The sequence below is a fragment of the Anabas testudineus genome, chromosome 10, assembly GCF_900324465.2.
Source record: "Anabas testudineus chromosome 10, fAnaTes1.2, whole genome shotgun sequence".
Classification (NCBI taxonomy): Eukaryota; Metazoa; Chordata; class Actinopteri; order Anabantiformes; family Anabantidae; genus Anabas; species Anabas testudineus.
This window is the reverse complement of record NC_046619.1, coordinates 7,150,623-7,171,653: the sequence shown is the minus strand read 5'-3', so window position 1 is coordinate 7,171,653 and position 21,031 is coordinate 7,150,623. Positions and strand designations below refer to the sequence as shown.

General features: G+C 41.0%; 3 protein-coding genes across 5 annotated transcripts in view; 2 read left to right on the top strand and 1 right to left on the bottom strand.

Moving 5' to 3' along the window:
• The window catches only part of cyfip2 (cytoplasmic FMR1 interacting protein 2), a 32,245-nt gene extending 11,908 nt beyond the window's left edge, over positions 1–20,337 (top strand). Inside the window, exons 21-31 of one of the 3 annotated variants that reach the window (XR_003298682.1) lie at positions 254–453; positions 547–634; positions 766–909; positions 1,053–1,143; positions 2,427–2,559; positions 3,973–4,046; positions 4,193–4,287; positions 4,371–4,609; positions 4,932–5,079; positions 5,195–5,419; positions 20,320–20,337. Coding sequence is in view for 2 of the 3 variants with exons in the window: in XM_026357432.1 (XP_026213217.1) it covers positions 254–453; positions 547–634; positions 766–909; positions 1,053–1,143; positions 2,427–2,559; positions 3,973–4,046; positions 4,193–4,287; positions 4,371–4,609; positions 4,932–5,079; positions 5,195–5,362 (1,380 nt within the window). In the remaining variant the exon portion in view is untranslated. Of the gene's footprint in view, positions 1–253; positions 454–546; positions 635–765; positions 910–1,052; positions 1,144–2,426; positions 2,560–3,972; positions 4,047–4,192; positions 4,288–4,370; positions 4,610–4,931; positions 5,080–5,194; positions 7,129–20,319 lie in introns of those variants that run through there. The other 2 variants (XM_026357432.1, XM_026357433.1) reach the window with 2 other exon arrangements.
• Positions 7,590–14,587, top strand: hmmr (hyaluronan-mediated motility receptor (RHAMM)). Its single transcript, XM_026357434.1, has 20 exons — positions 7,590–7,718; positions 7,963–8,061; positions 8,168–8,253; positions 8,345–8,422; positions 8,584–8,772; positions 8,920–9,006; positions 9,240–9,351; positions 9,434–9,499; positions 9,716–9,789; positions 9,896–9,966; positions 10,048–10,415; positions 10,531–10,679; positions 10,767–10,981; positions 11,726–11,842; positions 11,948–12,148; positions 12,237–12,962; positions 13,045–13,117; positions 13,814–13,990; positions 14,107–14,269; positions 14,393–14,587. The coding sequence occupies exons 1-20, from the start codon at positions 7,673–7,675 to the stop codon at positions 14,407–14,409; spliced, it is 3,114 nt and encodes a 1,037-aa protein (XP_026213219.1). The 5' UTR covers positions 7,590–7,672; the 3' UTR covers positions 14,410–14,587.
• On the bottom strand, positions 15,242–16,252 carry LOC113160265 (insulin-like). The gene is made up of 2 exons (XM_026357435.1): positions 16,060–16,252; positions 15,242–15,387 (listed from the first exon to the last, which is right to left on the bottom strand). Exons 1-2 carry the CDS (start codon positions 16,247–16,249, stop codon positions 15,242–15,244), a joined length of 336 nt encoding a protein of 111 aa, XP_026213220.1. The 5' UTR covers positions 16,250–16,252.
• Positions 20,338–21,031: the final 694 nt, after the last annotated feature.

The following is a 21,031-nucleotide window of genomic DNA, read 5'->3' as shown; positions in this document are numbered from 1 at the left end:
ATTTGTTGGCAGCTTTGCTCTAAAAATGGTGAATCTGCATGTCCAGTGGTTTCTGTTTAGCATAGGTACACAGCTAAGGAACTCAAATGTGAATAAGAGCAAATCCCAAATAAGAAAATATTGGTAAATGTCAGAATCTCTTGTGACAGTTGATGAATGAGCCCCAATGATCCTTCTCCTTCACAACCTCATCAAATTTAACTATGTGTTCAATTCACCTTTCTAATTCTACTTGTGTATGTCTCCCGGACAGGAGTTGGAGTGGCTGCTGGAGATCAACAGACTAACCCACCGGCTCCTGTCCAAGCACATGACGCTGGACAGCTTTGACGCCATGTTCCGCGAAGCCAACCACAATGTCTCCGCTCCCTACGGACGAATCACGCTCCACGTCTTCTGGGAGCTCAACTTTGATTTCCTGCCCAACTACTGCTACAACGGATCCACAAACCGGTCAGTATGTTGACGCATGTTTGTGCAAATACTTCTTTTCCACATGAATTTTTTATTTTTGTCTTACAGTGTGTTTTGCTTTTGCCTTGTCAGCTTTGTACGTACAGCCATTCCCTTCACCCAGGAGCCTCAAAGAGACAAGCCAGCCAACGTGCAGCCTTACTACCTGTATGGGTCCAAGGTATCATCACTGCTGAAATTGTTTTTACCTCAAAATATATTTCCCTAAAATCTTGCAGCAGCATGTGTAAAGGAAGCCATCTTCTTACTGCTTCACATTAACACTGTTTCTCTTTCTGTCTCTCTTCTCAGCCTCTGAACATTGCCTACTCCCACATATACAGCTCCTACAGAAACTTTGTTGGCCCGCCTCACTTCAAGACCATCTGCCGTCTCCTTGGTTACCAAGGCATTGCCGTAGTGATGGAAGAGCTGCTAAAGATTGTCAAGAGCCTGGTATTTATCTTCATTTTCCATCGCATCCCTAAAACATGTCGCCCTCCTCTCAGTGTGCTGGATACTAACAGCCATTTTTTGTTCCCCCCCTTTTTCTTCCCTCTGCCTGCTGTGCTTCATCTATCTTTGCTGTCACTTTGTAGTTACAGGGCACCATTCTGCAGTATGTAAAAACGCTGATAGAAGTCATGCCTAAGATCTGCCGCCTACCCCGCCATGAGTATGGCTCCCCAGGTGAGCTTATATTTCCCGCTGTTACAGTGAATAGAGTGAATGTGGGGTTATATCTGTAGCATTTACCACATAATTTATACAACTGAAGTACAGAAGAAGAACAATATGTTTGTGTATTTACAGCCAAACACATGCACACTGTTGTAATGAAAAAGTCTGTCAAAAATAATTATATTATATATTACAGCCTTCACGTGATGCAACTCACAGCATCCGTCAGCCGGACACAGTGAAGTCGGCTACGTTCATGTTCTGTTAGAAGAATTAAATGATGTGCAGATGAAGAAATGCAGTAGATTGTCTTGTTTTTGATCGCAGATAACACTGACTGCAGTGACAAACATTGGTTTAACTATCACTATTCTTAATAAACGTCATCCTGCTTTTCTACAATTTAATGTTTTTAATATGACACAGCAACAGTCGGGTTTGCATTGAGAGAAGGTTGACACAGCTCTTACACAACTGTAAGGAAATGGACAGCGAGGCTGTTACCAAAGACAAAATGTCATTATACGCATTATTTTCATGCTTAGGTAAGGAGACTGAGTCCCGCCTGGGAATGTCGGACTCCACTCTATCTCGCTTTACACTGAGAACACCCTCTAATACTACATTATTACATTACCACATTATTAAATCTAATATGTTATGGTGGCTGTAAAGGAACCAGCTGGGGAGACAGTGAAGGAAATAGACTTTCTGCTGCAATGGAAATCAAATTGATGTACAGTCATTGTCATGTCAGAGTTATTGGTGTTGGAAATTACTTATTTGTGAGAAATGTCCCTTTAAAGCATTATAAAAATGCCTTTGCTGTTTACCCATGTAGGTTGTATCTTGGTGTATTACCTGATCTGCCCCTGTGCATTTTGGCTGGAGTTGTGTGTGTGTGTGTGTGTGTGTGTGTGTTTGTGTGTGAAGATTAAAGGCCAGTCAGATGGGATATCCCTATGAAGAAGGCTTGGTAATCTGTAGATTACTGATGTTCTGTACCTGGCTTACTGCCTGTGATCTTACTGTCAGCAGTTAATGATCCTCCTTTCCTCTGATACTCAGACCAAAGTGGGTCAGGGCAGCTAGACGGGAGCACTGACACCATCCTTATTCAACCTGGCAGCGTCACATTGTCAATGAATAATGAAGTATTAATATGTGCTTAATGTTTGGCTGTAGGAGTGAAATAGATGTTTCAGTAATAGATTTTAAATGTGTCGCTTAATTAAAAAAAGAAAGATTTTACAGGGTATTGTGACCATATTCTTCCATTTTTATAATTCCAGGTATCCTGGAGTTCTTCCACCATCAGCTCAAGGATATCATAGAGTATGCTGAGCTGAAGACAGATGTCTTCCAGAGCTTAAGGGAAGTGGGAAATGCCATCCTCTTCTGCCTGCTCATTGAACAAGCTCTGGTAAGACCTTTTCCTTTGCTCTCATGTTATACCTCTATTGCATTCTCTCTCCTTTCTTTAGTGTTTTTGTTCTGTACTATTGTCTCCCCTTATCCCGTGACCCCTGAGTATGCTTATTAAATAAGGCCGCTAACTCGTAGCCATCTTGACTACCATATGTTTATGTGGGTGACCAATAACCTAGGGGTGCCTGAAGGTTTTGACAGTGTCGATTCACTCTCTAAATCAAACACAAATAATCCAGAAACTGTCAGAGCCCCAGTTCGAATTCCCAAGTTTGTTTGACCTTTGATGTTTTTTGGGTTTTTTTTCTCAATACAACTCTATTTTTCATTACACGCTGGCAACTACTGCAGGTGGTAAGGATTTAGGTTTCGTCACTGGTATCACGATAACACAGAGACTGAATATGTCGTATTCTCTTTTATCTCTTGTTGGTTTGGGCTGCTGTGTTTCTGTTTTTCTCTTTTTCACCGTGTTAGTTTCACTTGGTTTCACCTTCAGTCAGCCATGGAAGCAAAAGGACTAAAGGAAATTTTCATTTTGTTCATGACACACAAAAAAATAAACAAACATTTGACCAAAAACTGTGGAAAAAAAAAACAAACAAAAAAAAAAAACAACGATTTGGCTGCTGTTAATATTAAAAGTCCCTGTCTTCCATGGAAGAGGTGATGGATCACTTCTGGTTGGTTGGTGGTTGTTGAAACAGTCTTGTGCTTAGCTCTGCACTTCTGCCTCCATACTCTCTTCTGATTCTGGGATCTTGTAATGCCTGTCTGCATAACACTACTCACTACTGTCCACCATTTCTGTATGACTGCACTGACTCGTGTGTTTATTGGCTGTTGGTTTGAACTGCCTGTAGATGTGTGTGCGTGCGTCTGGATGTGTGTGTGTGTCTTGCACTTATCATTGCATGGCTCTCTCTTCTCATTCATCACCCTTTAGCCAAGGTTTCAACATGCTGCTTCTCTGCGTTTAGTATGATTTTATAGCTTGCTGTCTTGACTAACAGTCGCCATGGCAACCATCAAACTAAGTAAGTCAGACAAGGAAGAGCTATCCAGGACCCCCGCACAGCTAAAGTACACACCGATATTTTATCCAGAGTATATCAAGATGGCTGTAAACGTGGCCTCTTGCTACTAAACCAGATTAGACTGGATGTTTTTCATAGAGTGGTACAAATTATAATCCTGCTAATAAACACTGAACATAGACACAATCATTCACTTATCTTGTATCTTCCTCTGCTGGAGGCCAATCTGTCTGCTTTTGAGACAAAATACAGGAATGCATCAGAATCAACATTACCTTATGGCTACCTGCATGCTCTACACGGGTGTTCATACAGCAAACCGAGGGGTGTTCTTGATTCAAATGATCTGTTTCTGTGTTATGTTCGAATCTTAGTCCCAGGAAGAAGTGTGCGACCTGCTTCACGCTGCCCCCTTCCAGAACATTCTGCCCAGAGTCTACATTAAAGGTATATGAAAGGTTTAGAAACAGTGAATTAAAGAGAGATGGGTAAAACCACTGGGTCAGATTATTGGTGTTCAATCAACATAACATTGATTTGTTTATTTTGCACAGTATGTAAATGTTTTTCATTGTGTCATATGTGTTATACAGAGGGAGAGCGCCTAGAAGTGAGGATGAAAAGGCTGGAAGCAAAGTATGCCCCTCTCCACCTTGTGCCTCTAATCGAGAGGTTGGGAACCCCACAGGTGAGTTTCACTCCACTCTGTCTGTAGGAGGGCACGAAGTGAGCCACCGGGTTATATAATATGGGAATATTCCTTTTTACCAGCAAATTGCCATTGCCCGTGAGGGAGACCTGCTGACCAAAGAGCGTCTGTGCTGCGGCCTCTCCATGTTCGAGGTCATCTTGACACGCATCCGCAGCTTCCTGCAGGACGGCGTGTGGCGCGGACCTCCGCCCACCAACGGTGTGATGCATGTTGACGAGTGCATGGAGTTCCACCGCCTCTGGAGTGCCATGCAGTTTGTTTACTGCATCCCTGTGGGCACACATGAGTTTACAGCAGAGTGAGTAAAACCTGGCCGGTGTACAGGACTATGAGTGTGTGTTTGGACTGTGGGAGGAAACCACCTGTAAGGAAACCTATATGCAAACTCAGACAGCCCGTCAGCAAACCTGGATTCGTACCAGGGACCCTCTAGCTGTAAAGTTCTACCTAGTCGTCCACTGTGCTGTTCTTATTTATATAATTTAGTTTTGGTTGAGGTAGAATAGGTGGTATATAGTTAAGTGCAAACATTTTTGCTGTGTTTTCATGCATTTGTTTAAGACTTGTGTCTCACTTCAGTGGATACATAACTCCTGCTTTTTCTGCGTTTTGCCTTGCAGGCAGTGTTTTGGAGATGGATTGAACTGGGCTGGCTGTGCCATCATTGTGCTGTTGGGACAGCAGCGTCGTTTTGACCTCTTTGACTTCTGCTACCACCTTCTCAAAGTCCAAAGACAGGATGGCAAGGATGAAATCATCAAGAATGTGGTGGGTATATTATATCTTATATACTGACCTAACGCATTCACTGACCAGTTGATGATTGACTTCTTTCTGCACCTGTATGATTTAAACACAGATTCATCTCTGTTTTCATTAACAGCCCCTGAAGAAGATGGCAGACCGCATTAGAAAGTACCAGATCCTCAACAATGAGATCTTTGCCATCCTCAACAAGTACATGAAGGCGGTGGAGACAGACAGTTCTACTGTGGAGCACGTTCGCTGTTTCCAGCCTCCTATACACCAATCCCTGGCAACCACCTGTTGAAAAAAAGACCCTTCACAAATAGTGTACACATACACACACACACACACACACACACACATTCCTCATAGCTGTGATACTAATTTCTGCCTCTTGCTGGTCTTTTAGAGGTATAGATTACATTAGCTCCATGCTGGCTGTAAGAATCCAAAGACAAGTCATCTCAAACTATTGTTCTGTGAAATTCGACTTGCTTTGCATTCTTCAAACCGACAGAAGTGGACCAGTCCAGAGGTAGAAGTGTATATTCACAACTTTTCTTTTTCTTCACTATGTGTGGCTCTCACTCAGACTCTCACTCAGACTCATGCATGCCTTTTCTAATCCCTTCGGCCTGCACACCTGTGGATTGGACCACCGACACAAATACCAAGAGCATCTCTGCCCCCACGATCTGAATCCCTATGTGAATCCACTTCTTTGAAGTTGCATCCATTCAAAGTCATAAAAACAAATTGCATTCAAAAGCTGAGACAAAACTAAGTCTAATAAGATTTCAATTGAATACTATTTCAACAAATTTTCTAAGTTACGTAGTTCTTTAAATGCAACACGGTGCTCTTAAGAGCTACTACTGCTGCTGTACTAACAGTACTAGTACAAGCACCAGTACACCTGTACTAACATAATGTGTGTTCAAACTCTACATCATTTGTATAATAATCTGGTCTGACATGTTCATGATACATAGTGTCTATCATGATGAATACTTACTACATTACTTCTTCTACGCCTGCTTGCTTTCAAAGGAATGAAGGTACATCACATTTTTGAGTTTGCTTTTATTTATCTTAACTCTCCCCATTCTGGTTTTCTCTCCTCCCGCTGACACATTTGTACTGGGTACCAGTTCCACTGTAAATTTCACTGTTGAACAAAGTGAAGTGTTGAGTGTTGTAAGTGTTCTTGTTTTTAATTATTAATATTTTAATTTACTTGCCGCTCTACTACTGACTGGTAACCTCATCAACTGTTTTTCTTTTCTCTCGTTTTGTCTGTTTGTTGCAAAGATTTTCATTTTTTTAATATATTCTGTACATGAATACAGTGATATTATTTACAGTCGGGAAAGACACATCTTCATTTGGGTGTTTGCCTTTTCTTTTTCAAGAGTTAAAAAAAACAAAACAAACAAGGTTGGAAAATACCTCTAGGTTGTATAAAGACAGTGGTGTACTAGATTAACCTGTTTTGAGTGTGGCTGAACAATGTTGGTCGAGAAGACCTACGAAACACAAACAGGAAAAAAAAATCATAACTAAAATATCAGTTATATTAAAGGGCAGTTTCCTAAATATAGTCAGTATTTACTATTGTTGGAATTTTGCTTTAGATTTAGCAGTGTTATCAAAATATGCAAAAATTGTCCCTATTTTTTTCATATGAAGGAAGATGAATTATTAAGAAGTAACCCTCCCTAAACAAACCCTGTGATCTTTTTTCTGCTCTGTTTTGAATGAACAAAGTTTCTTTTGTAACTCCAGTGTCTTTTTATCATATTTATTCAACTCTGACTTCTTGTTCATTTAAAGGTTAATCTAGTTAAAATGAAGGTACCAATGTATCATCTCGAAACCTTAGCATGGCAAGTGTAATTTATTGTCATCAATGGCTCCATTTGTGACATGAGGCTTTGTTTATGATATTGTTGTACAAGTGACCATGTTTTCAAGTACAAAAAAAAAAATGGAGAAAAGAGTATAATATGTACAACAATAGTCCTGCAAAGGATTTGAAATTATGTTGTATTTCCATGAAATAAAAAATGTTTAACTGAAAAAAAAAAAAAAATGAAGTTGTGTTGAGGAAGTTCTGTGTGTTAACAGCATTGTGTATGCACATCTTTATCAGAAAATAAATGTGGGAAGAGCTCAACTAGAAGAAAAAAAAAATTAAAATAAGCTAATCATGGTGCAGCAGTATCCAGTTAAACAGCATGGCACTTTCTAGCTCTGTTCACAAAAAGAAATCAAAAGAAAAGCTTTTATTATAAAGACACATGGCCTGTTTGGCTGTGTGGGGAGAAATCAGAAAATGTTTCTTCTTCTTTTCAAAGCTTGTGTACAACTTGATTGACTAATAAATACAAATAAATTGTTAAAAATACTAACATGCACAGAAATGATGTAGCTGTTCTGCGGACTGATGACGTCACCCATGACTGAACGCCTATTGGTCAGACGTACGTAAATGCGCGCATGACGTTTTTTCAAAATTTCAGCGGCGGAGCGTTTGTTGTTGTGTCATCTGGAGCTGCGCTGCAGCGGTGTTGTCATTGAAAAAGGGAGCTAAGTACGAATTACGAAGTACGAAATGTCTTTCTCAAGAGCCCCCTTGAGAAGATTCAACGAACACGCAGGTGAGTAATAAGAAATACTCTGTAGCTCGTTGTTAGCCTGAGCTATTCAACAGTAGTTACGTAGCTTGTTAGCTGACAGACGTTACGTCTCGCTAGCTAGGCTAAGCAAACGTTACGCTTTTCCAGTGTGGTATCCTGTAGGTTAATTAAAATGACTGGAATCAAGTAAAGCTAAAAGCCGACGTTTAAATATGTCAAAAAAAGAAACTAAACAGTGTTCGCTAACTTGTGATTGTGGCCGAAGCTTGCACCCCTGCACCGGGGTCCTATGAGATTAAACCTGGAGAACTGAAGGGAGCTGCTTCCTTCGACAAATCGGATCGATTCAGACCTGTTAAGGCGGGTAGGTAAATCCGATAAACACAGTGCAGTAAAGAAAGAAAACAAACAAATACCGTTTTCTGAAATATCACTTTTTATGCCCTTTCTTTCGTGCTCTGTGTCTCCAGCGGCTGGAGCTCTTCTCCCACCACCATCGCCTTCCAGAAGTGTCTTAGTGTCCCCTGTGCGGAGGACTTTGTCGGTTGATGGTCTAGTAAGTTTCCTTTTTCTTCAGTAACAGACCTGCTAGTTCTTTAAATCTTGTGTCATAAAATGAACCATGTTTATGCCTTCTCAAAATTTAGGCTGAAGGGTTAAGTGTAAAGAAAGACAGGAATGCCATGACCGTGGAGAAGAAGCAGCAAAAACTCTTGGAGAAAGAGGTACACTTAAATAAACAAACACTTGATCGGTTCACCAGAATCTGTTATAAATGTCTTTTTTTGATAAGTGGTTTCACAGAATCAGAGAAAGTGATGTACAACCGGTGTTTACAGTTAAATATGTGTTCAAAAGTCATAACTTTAGCTTTGCATCCTTTTAGATTCGATCCTTGGTCCAGCTGCGAGGAGAGCAGGACCGTCGCTTGCTGGCTCTGGAAGAGGAGATGCAGAAGGTTGAGGCCAAGCTGCTGGCCACAGTCAGGGAGAAGACGGGGCTTGCTGCCAACGTTACCACCCTTGAAAGACAGCGGGCCGAGCTCAAGAAAATCAATGAGTTTCTAAAAAGCAAGGTGTGCTTGCTTTAATGTTTTTAGAAATCCTGTCTTAAATATACCTAGATGAGATGTGTCTTAGGTGCCTAAAACCTTTCTTATCTTAGCATGGCTGTATGGAAAATGTGACAGACCTTTTATTTATTTATTTTTTTCTTTCTTTAGGTGTCTGCTGACACTACAAAAAAGAGAATCAATTCATTAACAATGGAATTGATGGAGGCCCGGAACACTTTAGATGTTAAAAACAAGGTATGATTTGCGTAAACTTATTCCTTTATTCCAATATTTCAATTAAATAAGATCTTTTTTTCCTGGTTCAGTTAAAACTGAAGTAGTATAACGTGTGTGTGTGTGTATATATATATGTTTTAGCTGCATTAGCCTGTTCTTATATAATGTGTGTGTGTGTGTGTGTGTGTGTGTGTGTGTGTGTGTGTGTGTGTGTGTGTGTGTGTGTGTGTGTGTGTGTGGCATGGGCCTAGGAGTTAAGTGTCCTGCAGATTAACAGTGATGGTCAACTGAAGGCGATGGAAACTGACCTTCAAGCTTCCAGGGCTGCTGTATCTGCTCTAAAAGAGAGGAATAAAGATTTGGGTAATATTTCTGAACATATAGTGCTGAGAAAAATCTGTTTGCTAACGTGTACTTGATGTAATCAAGCATTTTACTTTTTTAGAGGATCTCCACCAAGTGATGAAAACACAGAATAGGGAACTGGAGAATGAAAATGCTAGGTTACATGGTGAGTTCTGAGTACGGTATGCTTTTACCTTTGCACTTATCGTAACTCGTAAAAATGCCCTTTTTTAAAATACACATTGTAAATACACATTTTTATTTAAGCCTATCAGGCTTATATCTTAGCCTGACTCCTGTACATAAAGATACACGTATCTCCCTAATATAGCTCTTGAAGCAGTTGTACATACAATTATCCATGATTCTGTGTTGTTTCCAGCTTCTATACGAGAGCTGAAGGAGGAGGTCAGAGTAGTGCAGGGATATCTGGACACTGCCAATGAAGAGATTCAGGTATAAACTAGGACTTTTGGTCCAAATCTTACAAAAATCGAAGTCTTTCTTCAGATTTTTGTCAAGCTATATGAAAGTCACGCCTGATTTATCTTTGCATTTGTAGGACCTTCGCTTGAAACTGCAAGAGAAGACACAAGACATGACTGTATCAAGTTCTCAGTTGGAGAAAGTAAAGTAAGCAAGCCTCTAATGCATCAGCAATGCAAGCTACATCTGAACTGTATGACATGACACTCGTTTGTCATTTCTTCACAGACAACTAGAAACCAAACTGGAGCACTGCATGACAGACTTAGAAATGACTCAAGATGTGCTGAGGCAAAAAGAGGAGGAGGCACTGAAATTCCATCAAGAGCTGCAGGCGTCAAAGGATGCTTTATGCGAAGCAGAGAAGAGGTTGGAGAGCCAAGAGCAGGAGCTTAAGTCTTCACAGAAGGCAGTGATAGACATGGAGAAGCAAATGAATGTGGCCAACCAAGAAGTATACGACTCTCAAGCTACAGTGCGTCACCAGGAGGCAGAGCTCGCTAGACTAAGAGAGGTCCTTAGAAGGACGGAGAAGGAGCTGGATGAGAGAGTGGCCCACCTTGAACAACGATGTCTTTTCTCCGAGGAAGAGAGATGTGTGTTGACCAAAACCCTATTGCTTAATTGTTAATTGCAAAATGGATTGCAAAAACAAAATTAGAATAATAAGTTACAAAACAGTTACATGATATATGTATTTTCTTCTTTTAGGCAAGACCCAGGAAGAGGGATTGAGGAGAGTGCAGGAGTTGAAGACAGAGCTCAGCTTGCTGAAGGAGGCTAAAAGAGATGAAAAAAAGAGACAAATTCAGCTCCAGCAAGAACATGCTGCACTTACTGAGGAACTGAGCAAAGAAAAGGTTAGAAAGTTTTCTATCTAAGATGACTTAGATTAATTCTGTGTCATGACACTTAAGTTTTAATTTACTCTTTCCTATTTTCTGCAGGCGCTTGTAGACTCTCTCTCTGTGCTGGTGAAGCAAGAAAGGGAGGAGTCTGAGGAGAAATTGAGACACTTAACAGAGGAGATGGAGGAGGTGCTGGGAGAGCTTGCCATGCTGGAGGACCAGGACCAGAAGAGACAGGAGATGTCGGAGAACCTGCAGGAGGCAAATGAAGAGCTGGAGAGACAGCTGAAAGATACCAGAGCACTACTGGAAACGTAAGCAACCATGGGCCAAACACACAGATAAAAAGCGTTGATGAAAAAGGAGCAAGTAAACCCAATCCAAAATACTTGGATTCAAGAAATCCTGGTCAAAACCTTTGCATTTGTTGGCACTACCTGCATGTTATGTATTTAGAGTCAAAGGTAGCTGGCACCATCATTAGCATTAGGAAAAAATGACTGGTTGCCTGTCCATGACAAGATGACAGACAGGGACAGGGGGTCACTGTCTATTTCTGTTTATTAACAATTTCAATTTGCCTCACAACTCCATGTTTAAATATGGGGGTAACTAGGGTACTTGGGAGAAGTTTTTACTTAGACACTTAAGGGCAAGAGATGGCAGGAAGATATTGATGAGGAAAAAAATAGGCATGACACTCAAAAATCTTTTTCCAACTTAGAACTTAGCATGCCAGTCATTTGATGTGCAAATTACAAGGGCAACAGCTAACAATTATTTCATTATCAATTAATTTGTCAGTTGTTTTCTGGATTATTGTCGTTGTTTAGTTCAGTCGTTCCTGACGTGTTCTGTCTGAAATACACCCACAGTCCATCCTTATTGACACCACCCCCGTGTCTCATAGATGTCCTTCAAAAACCGACAATTTATAATCTTAGATTTTTTTTCCATCATTCACGTTTTTTACGTGTTCCAAGTTATAGTTGTAAGTCAGAATGTACTATCTGAATACTAGCAGTGTAATAGCACACCTGTATCCTTTCTGTTTTTAGTAACAACAATGATGTGGCAACTTTGAAAGAGGAGCATTCAGCAGCAATGAGAGAGCTCCAAGAGGCACACACAAACTCACTGAGCAAGATGGAAGACATTATCACAGAACTGGATAGGTAAGCTATAGCTTTTTCTTGTGGGTTTTAAGCATTATTGGTCTGTTTGATTTGTTTGTGAGAAATAATTCTGAGTAATGTATAACTTTACATACTGCTTTTTAGTACCAAAGATGCTCTTAAGGAAGCAGAGGAGAGGCAAAAAGACCTGGAACAGGAGGTGGAGAGAATGACCCAGCAGGTGAAGGAGGAGATGGACAATGTGGTTAATCAGAAAACGCAGGAGATCAGAAGAATGCAGGAACTGTTGCAGGAGCACCAGGAGAGGCAGTTAGCTGAAGCAAAAGCCAGGGAGGAGAATGCAAAGTATGCTTGTATTTCACTTGAAATCTGTGTTGAAAAAACTTTCCCTTTCCCACCTTTTTATATATTACATTATTCATTGACGTTATAGGAAATTGCTGGAGGTGCAGACTCACCTTGCACAAAAGGACGAGGAACTGAAGGCCATGGAAACAAACCATACTTCCCTGATAAGCCACTTACAGCTGGAACTAGAGTTACAGAAAAAGGAGAAAGAAGTAGCACTGGGGCAACTAGAGGAACAGAGGGGTCTTGGTGTTTCACAGCTCCAGCATGAGAAAGAAATGGCCCAGAAACTGCTAGAGGAGGTCAGTCAGAAAAAAGAGGAAATAATGGAACAGCTTAACCAAGAGAGAGAAGAACGAGTTAGAATTGAGACAGCACTTCAAGAATTAAAGGGAACTTTGGAGGCTGAAAGGAAAGACCTCCAGCAGATGAAGTCAGAGGTGCCCAGATTACAGGCAGAGCTTATGAGAGTAGTTGAAGAAAACAAGAGTCTTCTCTCTCACGTAGAAATGGTAGATCAGTCCAGGCTTGCTCTGGAAAATCAACTAAATGTCGCAGAGCAGGACAGAAATCAGCTTCAGTCCCGCCTTAATCAGGTAGAACAAGAAGGTGTGACATTTCAGACTCAAATTAAAATAATGGAGGAGATGGTGCAGGCCCTGCAGCAGCAGGTTAAAGAACAACAGCAGAACAAACTGTCTCTTCAGAAGCAGGTAGACATACTGACTCAGGAGAAGGTTACACTGCATTGGGAGATGGAGGAGCAGCATCAGGAACTCCAAAGACAAATAACTGAAGCACAAGAGAAAAGGTGAATGACACTAGATTTGTCTGCTCGTTTTATATAGGCTTTGTTATTTACAGATTTTAATTGATCATTAATTTTTTCCAAGTGTCCCAGATTCAGAGACAGAACACTGGAGGCAGCAATATGAGGAGCTGTTTGCTAAAGTCAAGCCCTTCCAGGTCAGTCACATACACATATGAAATCTTAATATCATCTAGATCGTCGTACTAATCAATATTTGTCTATTAACAATGGGAAACCATGATTGAGAAATGTAACTGTTGTTGTTCGTAGTGACAAAATCAGAATAATCATGCGGAACAAAGATTGGTTGTTTTGGCTTATTTGTAATTCATCTTGTTTGCTGCTCTCCTTCACACACAAAGAACAGATTGTGAGTTGGAGCCACAGGAGAGAAAAGCCGGTGACAAATTTTTTGAGTCTTACTTCAAGCAAAGTGTTTAATGCCTTGCCAAAAAGTTACTAGAGCTGGCACAAGTCACTTTGTCAAAGTTGCTAAAGGGGTCTAAAAAGTCACTAAATCTAGCGACACACAAGCTAAATTGGAAACGCTGCACCACTGCCTAAAGATTGTTCACACGTGTACATGTTTAATTAAATTGCTGCCTTTTGTGGTCATATAATCCCACAGGCTGACACTGTGATTGCAATTATATTGCAGCACTAGTTTAAGACATTCAATTTCACCACTCTCGCCAACTGTATTTTCAGGGCCAGCGTGGCTGTAACACACGGTACATACCCTACCCAACATGAACCAGCAGACACGCTTAGCCACTAAGTGTTTTGTTTAAATTAAAATACATGTAATGGTTTTTACCTTCTTAATGTTGCTGCTGGTCTCCCCCCCAAAGGAACAACTCAATGCATTTGCAGCTGAGCGAAATGCACTACTCAATGAGAACGGGGTGAACCAGGAGGAATTAAACAAGTTGGCTGACGCTTATGCTCGCCTGCTGGGCCACCAGAACCAGAAGCAGAAGATCAAACACGTGATGAAGCTGAAAGATGAGAACATTTCCCTGAAACAGGTAAAACATAACCACACCACCGTATGCCTGATGTTCTATATGATTCCCTACCCCCACACCAACTTCATACGCTCATACTTTATCCTTCTTTTCCCTGGCTCTGTGTGGGTGGGTAGGAGGTGTCTAAGCTTCGCTCCCAGGTGAGCCGACAGAAGAGTGATCTGGAGCAGCTCAAGTCAAAACTACCTGGTGCTCCTCGTCGCAGGTTTGATCCCAACAAAGCTTTCCAACACGACAAGGAGAACAGGCTAACAGAAGCCACTGAACCCCTTAGAGAAGGTAAGCATCCAAGTGACCTCACTGCAACACTACATATGAAAACATGTGCTAGGATTTGATTTATATACTGATTTATAACTTTTGTTTTGGTGTGGAATCCTAATTCATTGTTTATTTTGTCAGGAAATCATTATGCGTAATGGAGCTCTACTACCAGACAAGAACTGGCATCTAATTGGCTGATTTAATTTAAATAAATTAATTTCTAAGGTGTATGTCTTCTGAATACTTATCAACATCATCTTCTAAATATTATTTGTATTAAGGTAGTAGTCTGTGTTTTTCTGTTCTACTTTTATTGTTAGGCTGGGTTTTATTTTTTTGTTCTCTTTTTTTTTTTTTTTTTTTTTTTCTTAAGAAATTTTAGGAGCAGATTGTGTATAGAAGCAGTGTGTAAAAATAATGAGGACATAGATGCATGCAAGACATAAGTGCTTACAATTCAGAGAACAAGAGCATAAATTGTAAGATCCAACATACTGTGAATGAATTTCAGTTTGTAACTTTTGGCAGTTCTTCTGGGAGCGGAACCAGTAGCTATTCTGTGTGATATAGCATTTAAAACCTTTCTTATTTGTAAATAAAGACAGATTTTAATACACTTCTTAAAAGTGTCTCAGAAATTTATTTAGTTTTAAAGTGTAAAAATGGTGTGTACAAAGCCTTTGTTACTATGTGTCCTCTTGGCCATGTCTGTCCTCAGCCACTAGAGGGCACTCTACGACTGCGGCCACAGCTTAGAGCACGGCTTAAAAAAAAAAAAAAAAAAAAGCTATTGCATCCCCATGTTTCATCCACAATATATACCAGCTACAAAGGACACAAATGCACATCTTTGCACAGAGGAGCCTTAGGTTATGGGTCATGAAGCTTTATTTCCTTCAGTTGATAAGACATAGCCAGTGTTGATCCAGAAATTGACTTCAGGATCTTTTTACAAGCTATGATTGGTGCTAGTTGTGGAGTGTTGAGTCAGTCGCAGTAGCCCTCCAGGTGGTAAATGCTGCATGGCTTATGGCAGCACTGCTCCACGATGCCTCTCTTCACCTTGGGCTCATCGTGTCCAGGCAGAGCCCTCCACAGCCGCTGCTCCTGCCTGGCCCTTTTAGACAGGAACCCTTAGAAGTGGAGAAAGTTTCCAGAGCCCTGGGTCAAATCCTGCTCCAATTCAAACTACCATTTAAACTGTTTACACTTTCATGTAGACTTAATGGTGAGGTAATCGGATCTCCCCAATCCATTTAGTGTTGTTAGTCTCTATTTCAAGAGAAGAAATGACAGAGCTAGCTAACTTGTGTCTCTAAAGTTAACTTCAAATCATCAGTAGAATGTTTGAGGCAGAGGAACCAAATAATGTGTTTGGGGAATAATCTAATGAGGAATTTGGGGATTACACAATTGATTCTGTTACTATTGGATTTGTCTCATCACAGATGTTGAAAGCAACAAAAAGAAGTATGGCCACGCCACTAACTTAAAAAAAAATGCTGCAAGAGTCTTTGTACACTAATGATGGTTCAGACAAATACACAAATTTACTTCAGTACAGTTTCCAGCGTGTTCCCTAAACATTTTTTATCCAGCCAGCATCCAAATTGGCGTTCTCATTAGAGTTTGAACTTTGAACACGGTAGGCAGAGTCTGCTGGGATGCAAAGCCAGCCTGGAGTTTTGGGGCAATGTCATACTGTTCCTCTCTGATCTCCCACCATCAAGGGCACAATTAAAACTTATTTTACACGCCTCAAACAAAATAAGTCGCAGCTGTTCCCAGAGTTAAAGCGGCCTTACCAAGCAGATGTTCCAGGTCCCGCTTGTGGGGTCGGCTTGGGCTGTAGAAGAAGCCCCTTTCTCCACAGACGAAGTAGAGGGCGTCCACCAGGTGGGAGCCGCACAGGTGTCTGACTGGGGCCGTGGACACCCCCTGGGAGTTGAGCATGAGCAGTAACATCACAGACACCACCCATGATACCCTGGCCATAGGAAGGAGACCTCTTGGAGTACTAAAATAGTACACATCTGATCAAAATTTTATGTTAGATTTCAAAGACAGAGTAAAAGTGAATCCACCTTGATACACCATCAATACTTTACACCTTGAGGCCAGATGGTCGAAACTAAAAGCGTTCATGTTTGATTCGATCTCTCTTCATGACACTCGCGCATTACTTTTTTCTTTTAATAAATACGTTTAGATATAGATATTTTGCAATGTTTGAAAATTCTACTACTCTAGACAACCTCAGGTCTTAAGAGCATAATAGCCCAGAGACAACACAGAGGGCACGCAGCAGTATCCCAACTCAAAATAAGGGCTTTGAAGTGAGCAGAAAACTGAATAATTCAATCTTTCATTTAAAATCAAAGGCCAGGATGAAAAGCCACGCTGAATCTAGGTGCGTAGAGAAGTCAGTGGCTCATGTCTGACTCTAAATATTACAATTAAGCGTGAGTCGAGCAGAAAAAGTCAGAGATTGAGAAAAGTGATGAGCGTTAAGAATAAGAATCTTGAAGACCTTGTGGTCTACAAGCTGTTCTTTGTTGGGGGCGATATGATGCATCTAAATTCCTGAAATAACTGGACAGTTTTGAAGTTAAATCGACCGGTTATGTTTTTGATGTTTGGTATTTTGTAGTTTATATTTCCAAATGGCATTTTAGAGCTCAGCTGTCCAAGGTTATGTTTAATGTTATTTCTACACGGCTGCTGTTGAAGAAATTTGAAAATGGATTTTATTTAGATTACTTTTACTTTTATCCCACAGGTGAGCCTTATTTTATCTTAGCTCAATCTATTACAAGCTAGAAGGACTGCCTGTGTCCCCAAATCATCGTCGCGGATACTGTCAGTGTATCCTCAAGGTCAGTCCCCACCCAGCAGTCCATCTCTGCGGCTATAGTGCTCAAGAGTCAGAATGATCTGTCCAAAATTACAGGACTGTTATTAGTTAAATCCCATTTGTGATGGATATTCTCCCGGGTTTGAAGTTCAGCTCCTGTTTCAAGGTGAAAAACATATTTAGCAGTCACTTAGAAGCTATATAGACCTTTTGTGGGCATCTTATGGTGTGCTGCAGATTACTGGACAGAAAATGAATCATTTTAACAGTGTCTTTAACAATGCACCTGTGCCAGGCATTACAACATTGGCAGAGCGCTCCTTCTGGCCTGCCACTCCTCTATCTGCCATGGCTGCACGCCAGGCTTCTTGGCACAATAGATTGGTTGAATTATAGACAGTGTGCTACTCTTTACTTGCTTCCTAGTTGTTGTACATATCAATTTTTAAAGCTGAAATCTCAAGGGAATACAGAGAAACTTGCTTACCTGTGTTTGAGGCCTCAGTGTAGCAGAGCAGCTGGTGGTTGCAGATGAAAAGGGCCAAGACCTATAGGACTGTAGACGTACAGAGAACATCTCTACTTGGCTACCTTTCCCCTTTATAACTCCCCACCTCCACCTGCCAGCCTCAGCGGAAAACGTTAAGGTTCTCTCATTAACACCCTGACCTGTAAGCATGCTGATCTGCTCTTGAGTGGCACTAAGTCATTTAAGAGAGTGCAAACCAGAAGCAGATCTAGGAATGAAGTTGAGAAGGCCGTCACCCAAAATGATACCGAATTCAACCCCTGCTGTGTGGCCTGACTGGCACTGTTCACAGGCTGACAAACACCATATGTTGCATTCAGATCACATAGCGTCGATTAGTTGCCTTCAAGGCTTTTTAGTGACCACTAGTGGTGTGCTTAGGGTTGAGCTGTGTGCACAACACTGTCTGCATCAGTCTTGTCTTACAAATCAGACAAATAGATGTCGCCAAATGCTTACATCTAAAGCAAATCTATCAACTCCACCTTGGCCTATCACACTTTCTTTTTAAGAGTGTACCAACCAACCAACTACCTTTGCTATCTCACACAGTTCTAGACTTTTTTGATCCTCAGTATGTTCTGATACTTTTCATATTGCCAGATAAATGCACCTCCATCTAGATGTCAACTTTCAGCCACATGCGAGCTCTTAAATGCAAGAACGATAGCTACCCTAAAAGCTACCTCTAATTAGCTTTTAGGGTTCAGATAGTTTTTCCCCCTCATACTATGAGGTTTTCATGGTTGTTCTCAATAAATAAAATAATTTTTTTGGTGTTATTATTTTAGGCACATTGTTAATATTCTTGACTCAGATGAAGATCAGATCATATTTTAAGTTAATCCAAGGTTCACATACTTTGTCTTGCTGCTGTATGTATAAATTGATAGATACTGAATAAAGTATTATTAGTATTTTTAAATAATAGAAATTTGATGTTTTTATTCAGTTTCCATCCAGAGGCTGCACCTTTCAGTTTTAGTTTGCCTTGGGTGCTCCAGAGTTCTCTTTTCCTTCTGGATAGCAGAGGGAGCCTTACGGGTTAATGGGAATTATGACAACATGAACGTTTGCTACCATGTTTAGTGATCTAAGCTGTTGAGGACAGGTTAGAAAATCACTAGTTCCTCATTATACAAGATGTGTGGTAAATTAAAGCATTAATTTAAAGCCAGAAATCCAGTGCTAGATTTTTTTTTTCATGTAGACATATTTTTAAGAACTATCAAGAAACTAATTAACCCAAAATTGAACTTTTTTTTCAACATGGGGAATAAAAGTTGTGTTTAATGAGTAAACACACAAACACAAGAATATATATCTATATCTATATATATAGATATAGATATATATAGATACATATATGTATTTTTGTCATATATAACATTTCTTCTGTCTGACATGAAAAAATAATTCTTTAAGACTAAGACTTAACATAAATGGATCCATGTGTGTGCAAAAACAGTTGTGAAGCATGTGCTCATTTGCTTAAAAGAACACATTTTAGCTAAGTGACATTAGAAGGAGGGCAGGTCTTTCTAGGCCCTATTAGTGAAGGGAGGGCTTTTATAGAAATGACAAAAGAGAAAGGTGGGAGGAAAGCTATCCAGCACCTTGACACTGCGATTTGAGAAGGTGTTAAATGTAGAACCAGGAAAGGTCCAACTTTGCTATGCTTTGAAACTCGTTCCTCGGGGGAACAGAGCAAAGCAGCAAGAGCTGTGAACAACAGGCACATCCTTCTCACCCCGGTCGCATGGCTGCTTCAAACACGCACATCAAATAGCAGAGGACTAGCAGACACCCCAGACATGCAGAGACAGACAGAAGTTGGCTGGAAAGTCGGCTGGGTCCCCGAGGTGGGAAGTTACGTAACTCATCTTCTCTTCTACTGCGTTTGAGGAGATAAAAGCGAGCGAGGAGTTCATCCTAGTGAGATGTTGTTAATCTGCTCTGAGAGTGAGCCTTTTTACTCCCATAATTATCCCAGACTTTCTGAGGATGGAAACTGAAGAGTCTTAGAACATCAAAAAATCGTTGACTGACGCAGCAGACAACAGAAACAACTTGGATCATTATGTTTTTTTTTTTTTTTCTGTGAGAGTCTGAACCGTCAGGAGGCAGACGTAATGAGACAGATTTCCATAAGTCAACGCTGAGAAACTGGATGCCGACGTCGAAGTCTGGGGAAAAAAAAAGATTCATCTGTGATTAGATGGAGCAAATCTTTGAAAACTGAACCTCTGCTGTTAAAAAACGCTTCAGGCTGAAATGAGAAAACATCAAAAAAGAAAGAAAAAAAAAAAGGTCAAGAGCTCTTTTAGGGGGCGAGGCGGGTCTGTGACAAGGGCAAGCGTTTTGGATTCTGCCAGGTCAAGTAGCCTTGTCATATGCAGACAGTGTTTCATGCATTGCACAAAAGACAGAGTGGGAACATCCGTCTGTTCTGGACACTGCCCTCCATGTGTGTCACAGCCTTGTGGCTCAGGTCCGTGACAGGACGCCACAGAGTTTGAGAAAAACGCCGGTGTGTCTGTGCGTGTGATACTGTGAGTGAGAGGGAGAGGACTGCCCTGCTGTCTGCACTCTCCTGTCCTGCAAGTGACAGTGGCTAATGCAGTACTAACCCCTGTCATGACCTACTTTGCTATGCAGCCTCTGTCCAGATCATCACAGAACACACACACACACACACACACACACATTATTAATGAATAAAACAATCTGCGTATAATTCCAAACGACTATTTTTAAAAACAGCACTCGATTTCGCTGCAACACTCGTGCGCACCGGGCAATATATAGAGAGAGACATGGAGCAGGTTTGAATTAGAAGTTGACTGGACGAGTTGGGTGACAGAGATTGGCAAGAGCGCGGTTTGACAGCTGAGAAAATGACTACATGTTAGAAATGTGACAAGTCCCCAAGAGAGAGGCGAGGCAGGACAGAATGATGGCCAGTTTGACTTTCAGGCAAGAGAAGAGATTTCTATTAAAACTCTCATGCGACCGGTCTGTTCGAGTTGAGCACGAATTTCATTTAGAGCTGGCGTTTTCCTAGTTTGCATGAGGCGTCCCTTAGTTTGACGGATTGATAAGAGAGGGGCTCGCTTCCTGTTTGAAGGGACGTTATTTCACACGGCGTCAGAAGGGAGAGGCATGTTTTGTCTCTTTGTATGGTGACCCTCCCCACTGGGTATTATGACCCTTCAATCCACCAATGGGAAGTGGCATCACTTTGAAATGTGCTTGATCGCTTACATTTCTCACAGAAGGAGGGTGTTGATTCACTCGGGATCGGCGCGATACAGTCTTTGTCTTGTCGACGCTGACAGCATTCCAAATCAGTTTTGTGGTTGCATCCCTCTTCGGGGCGTGCTGGTGGTTGTGT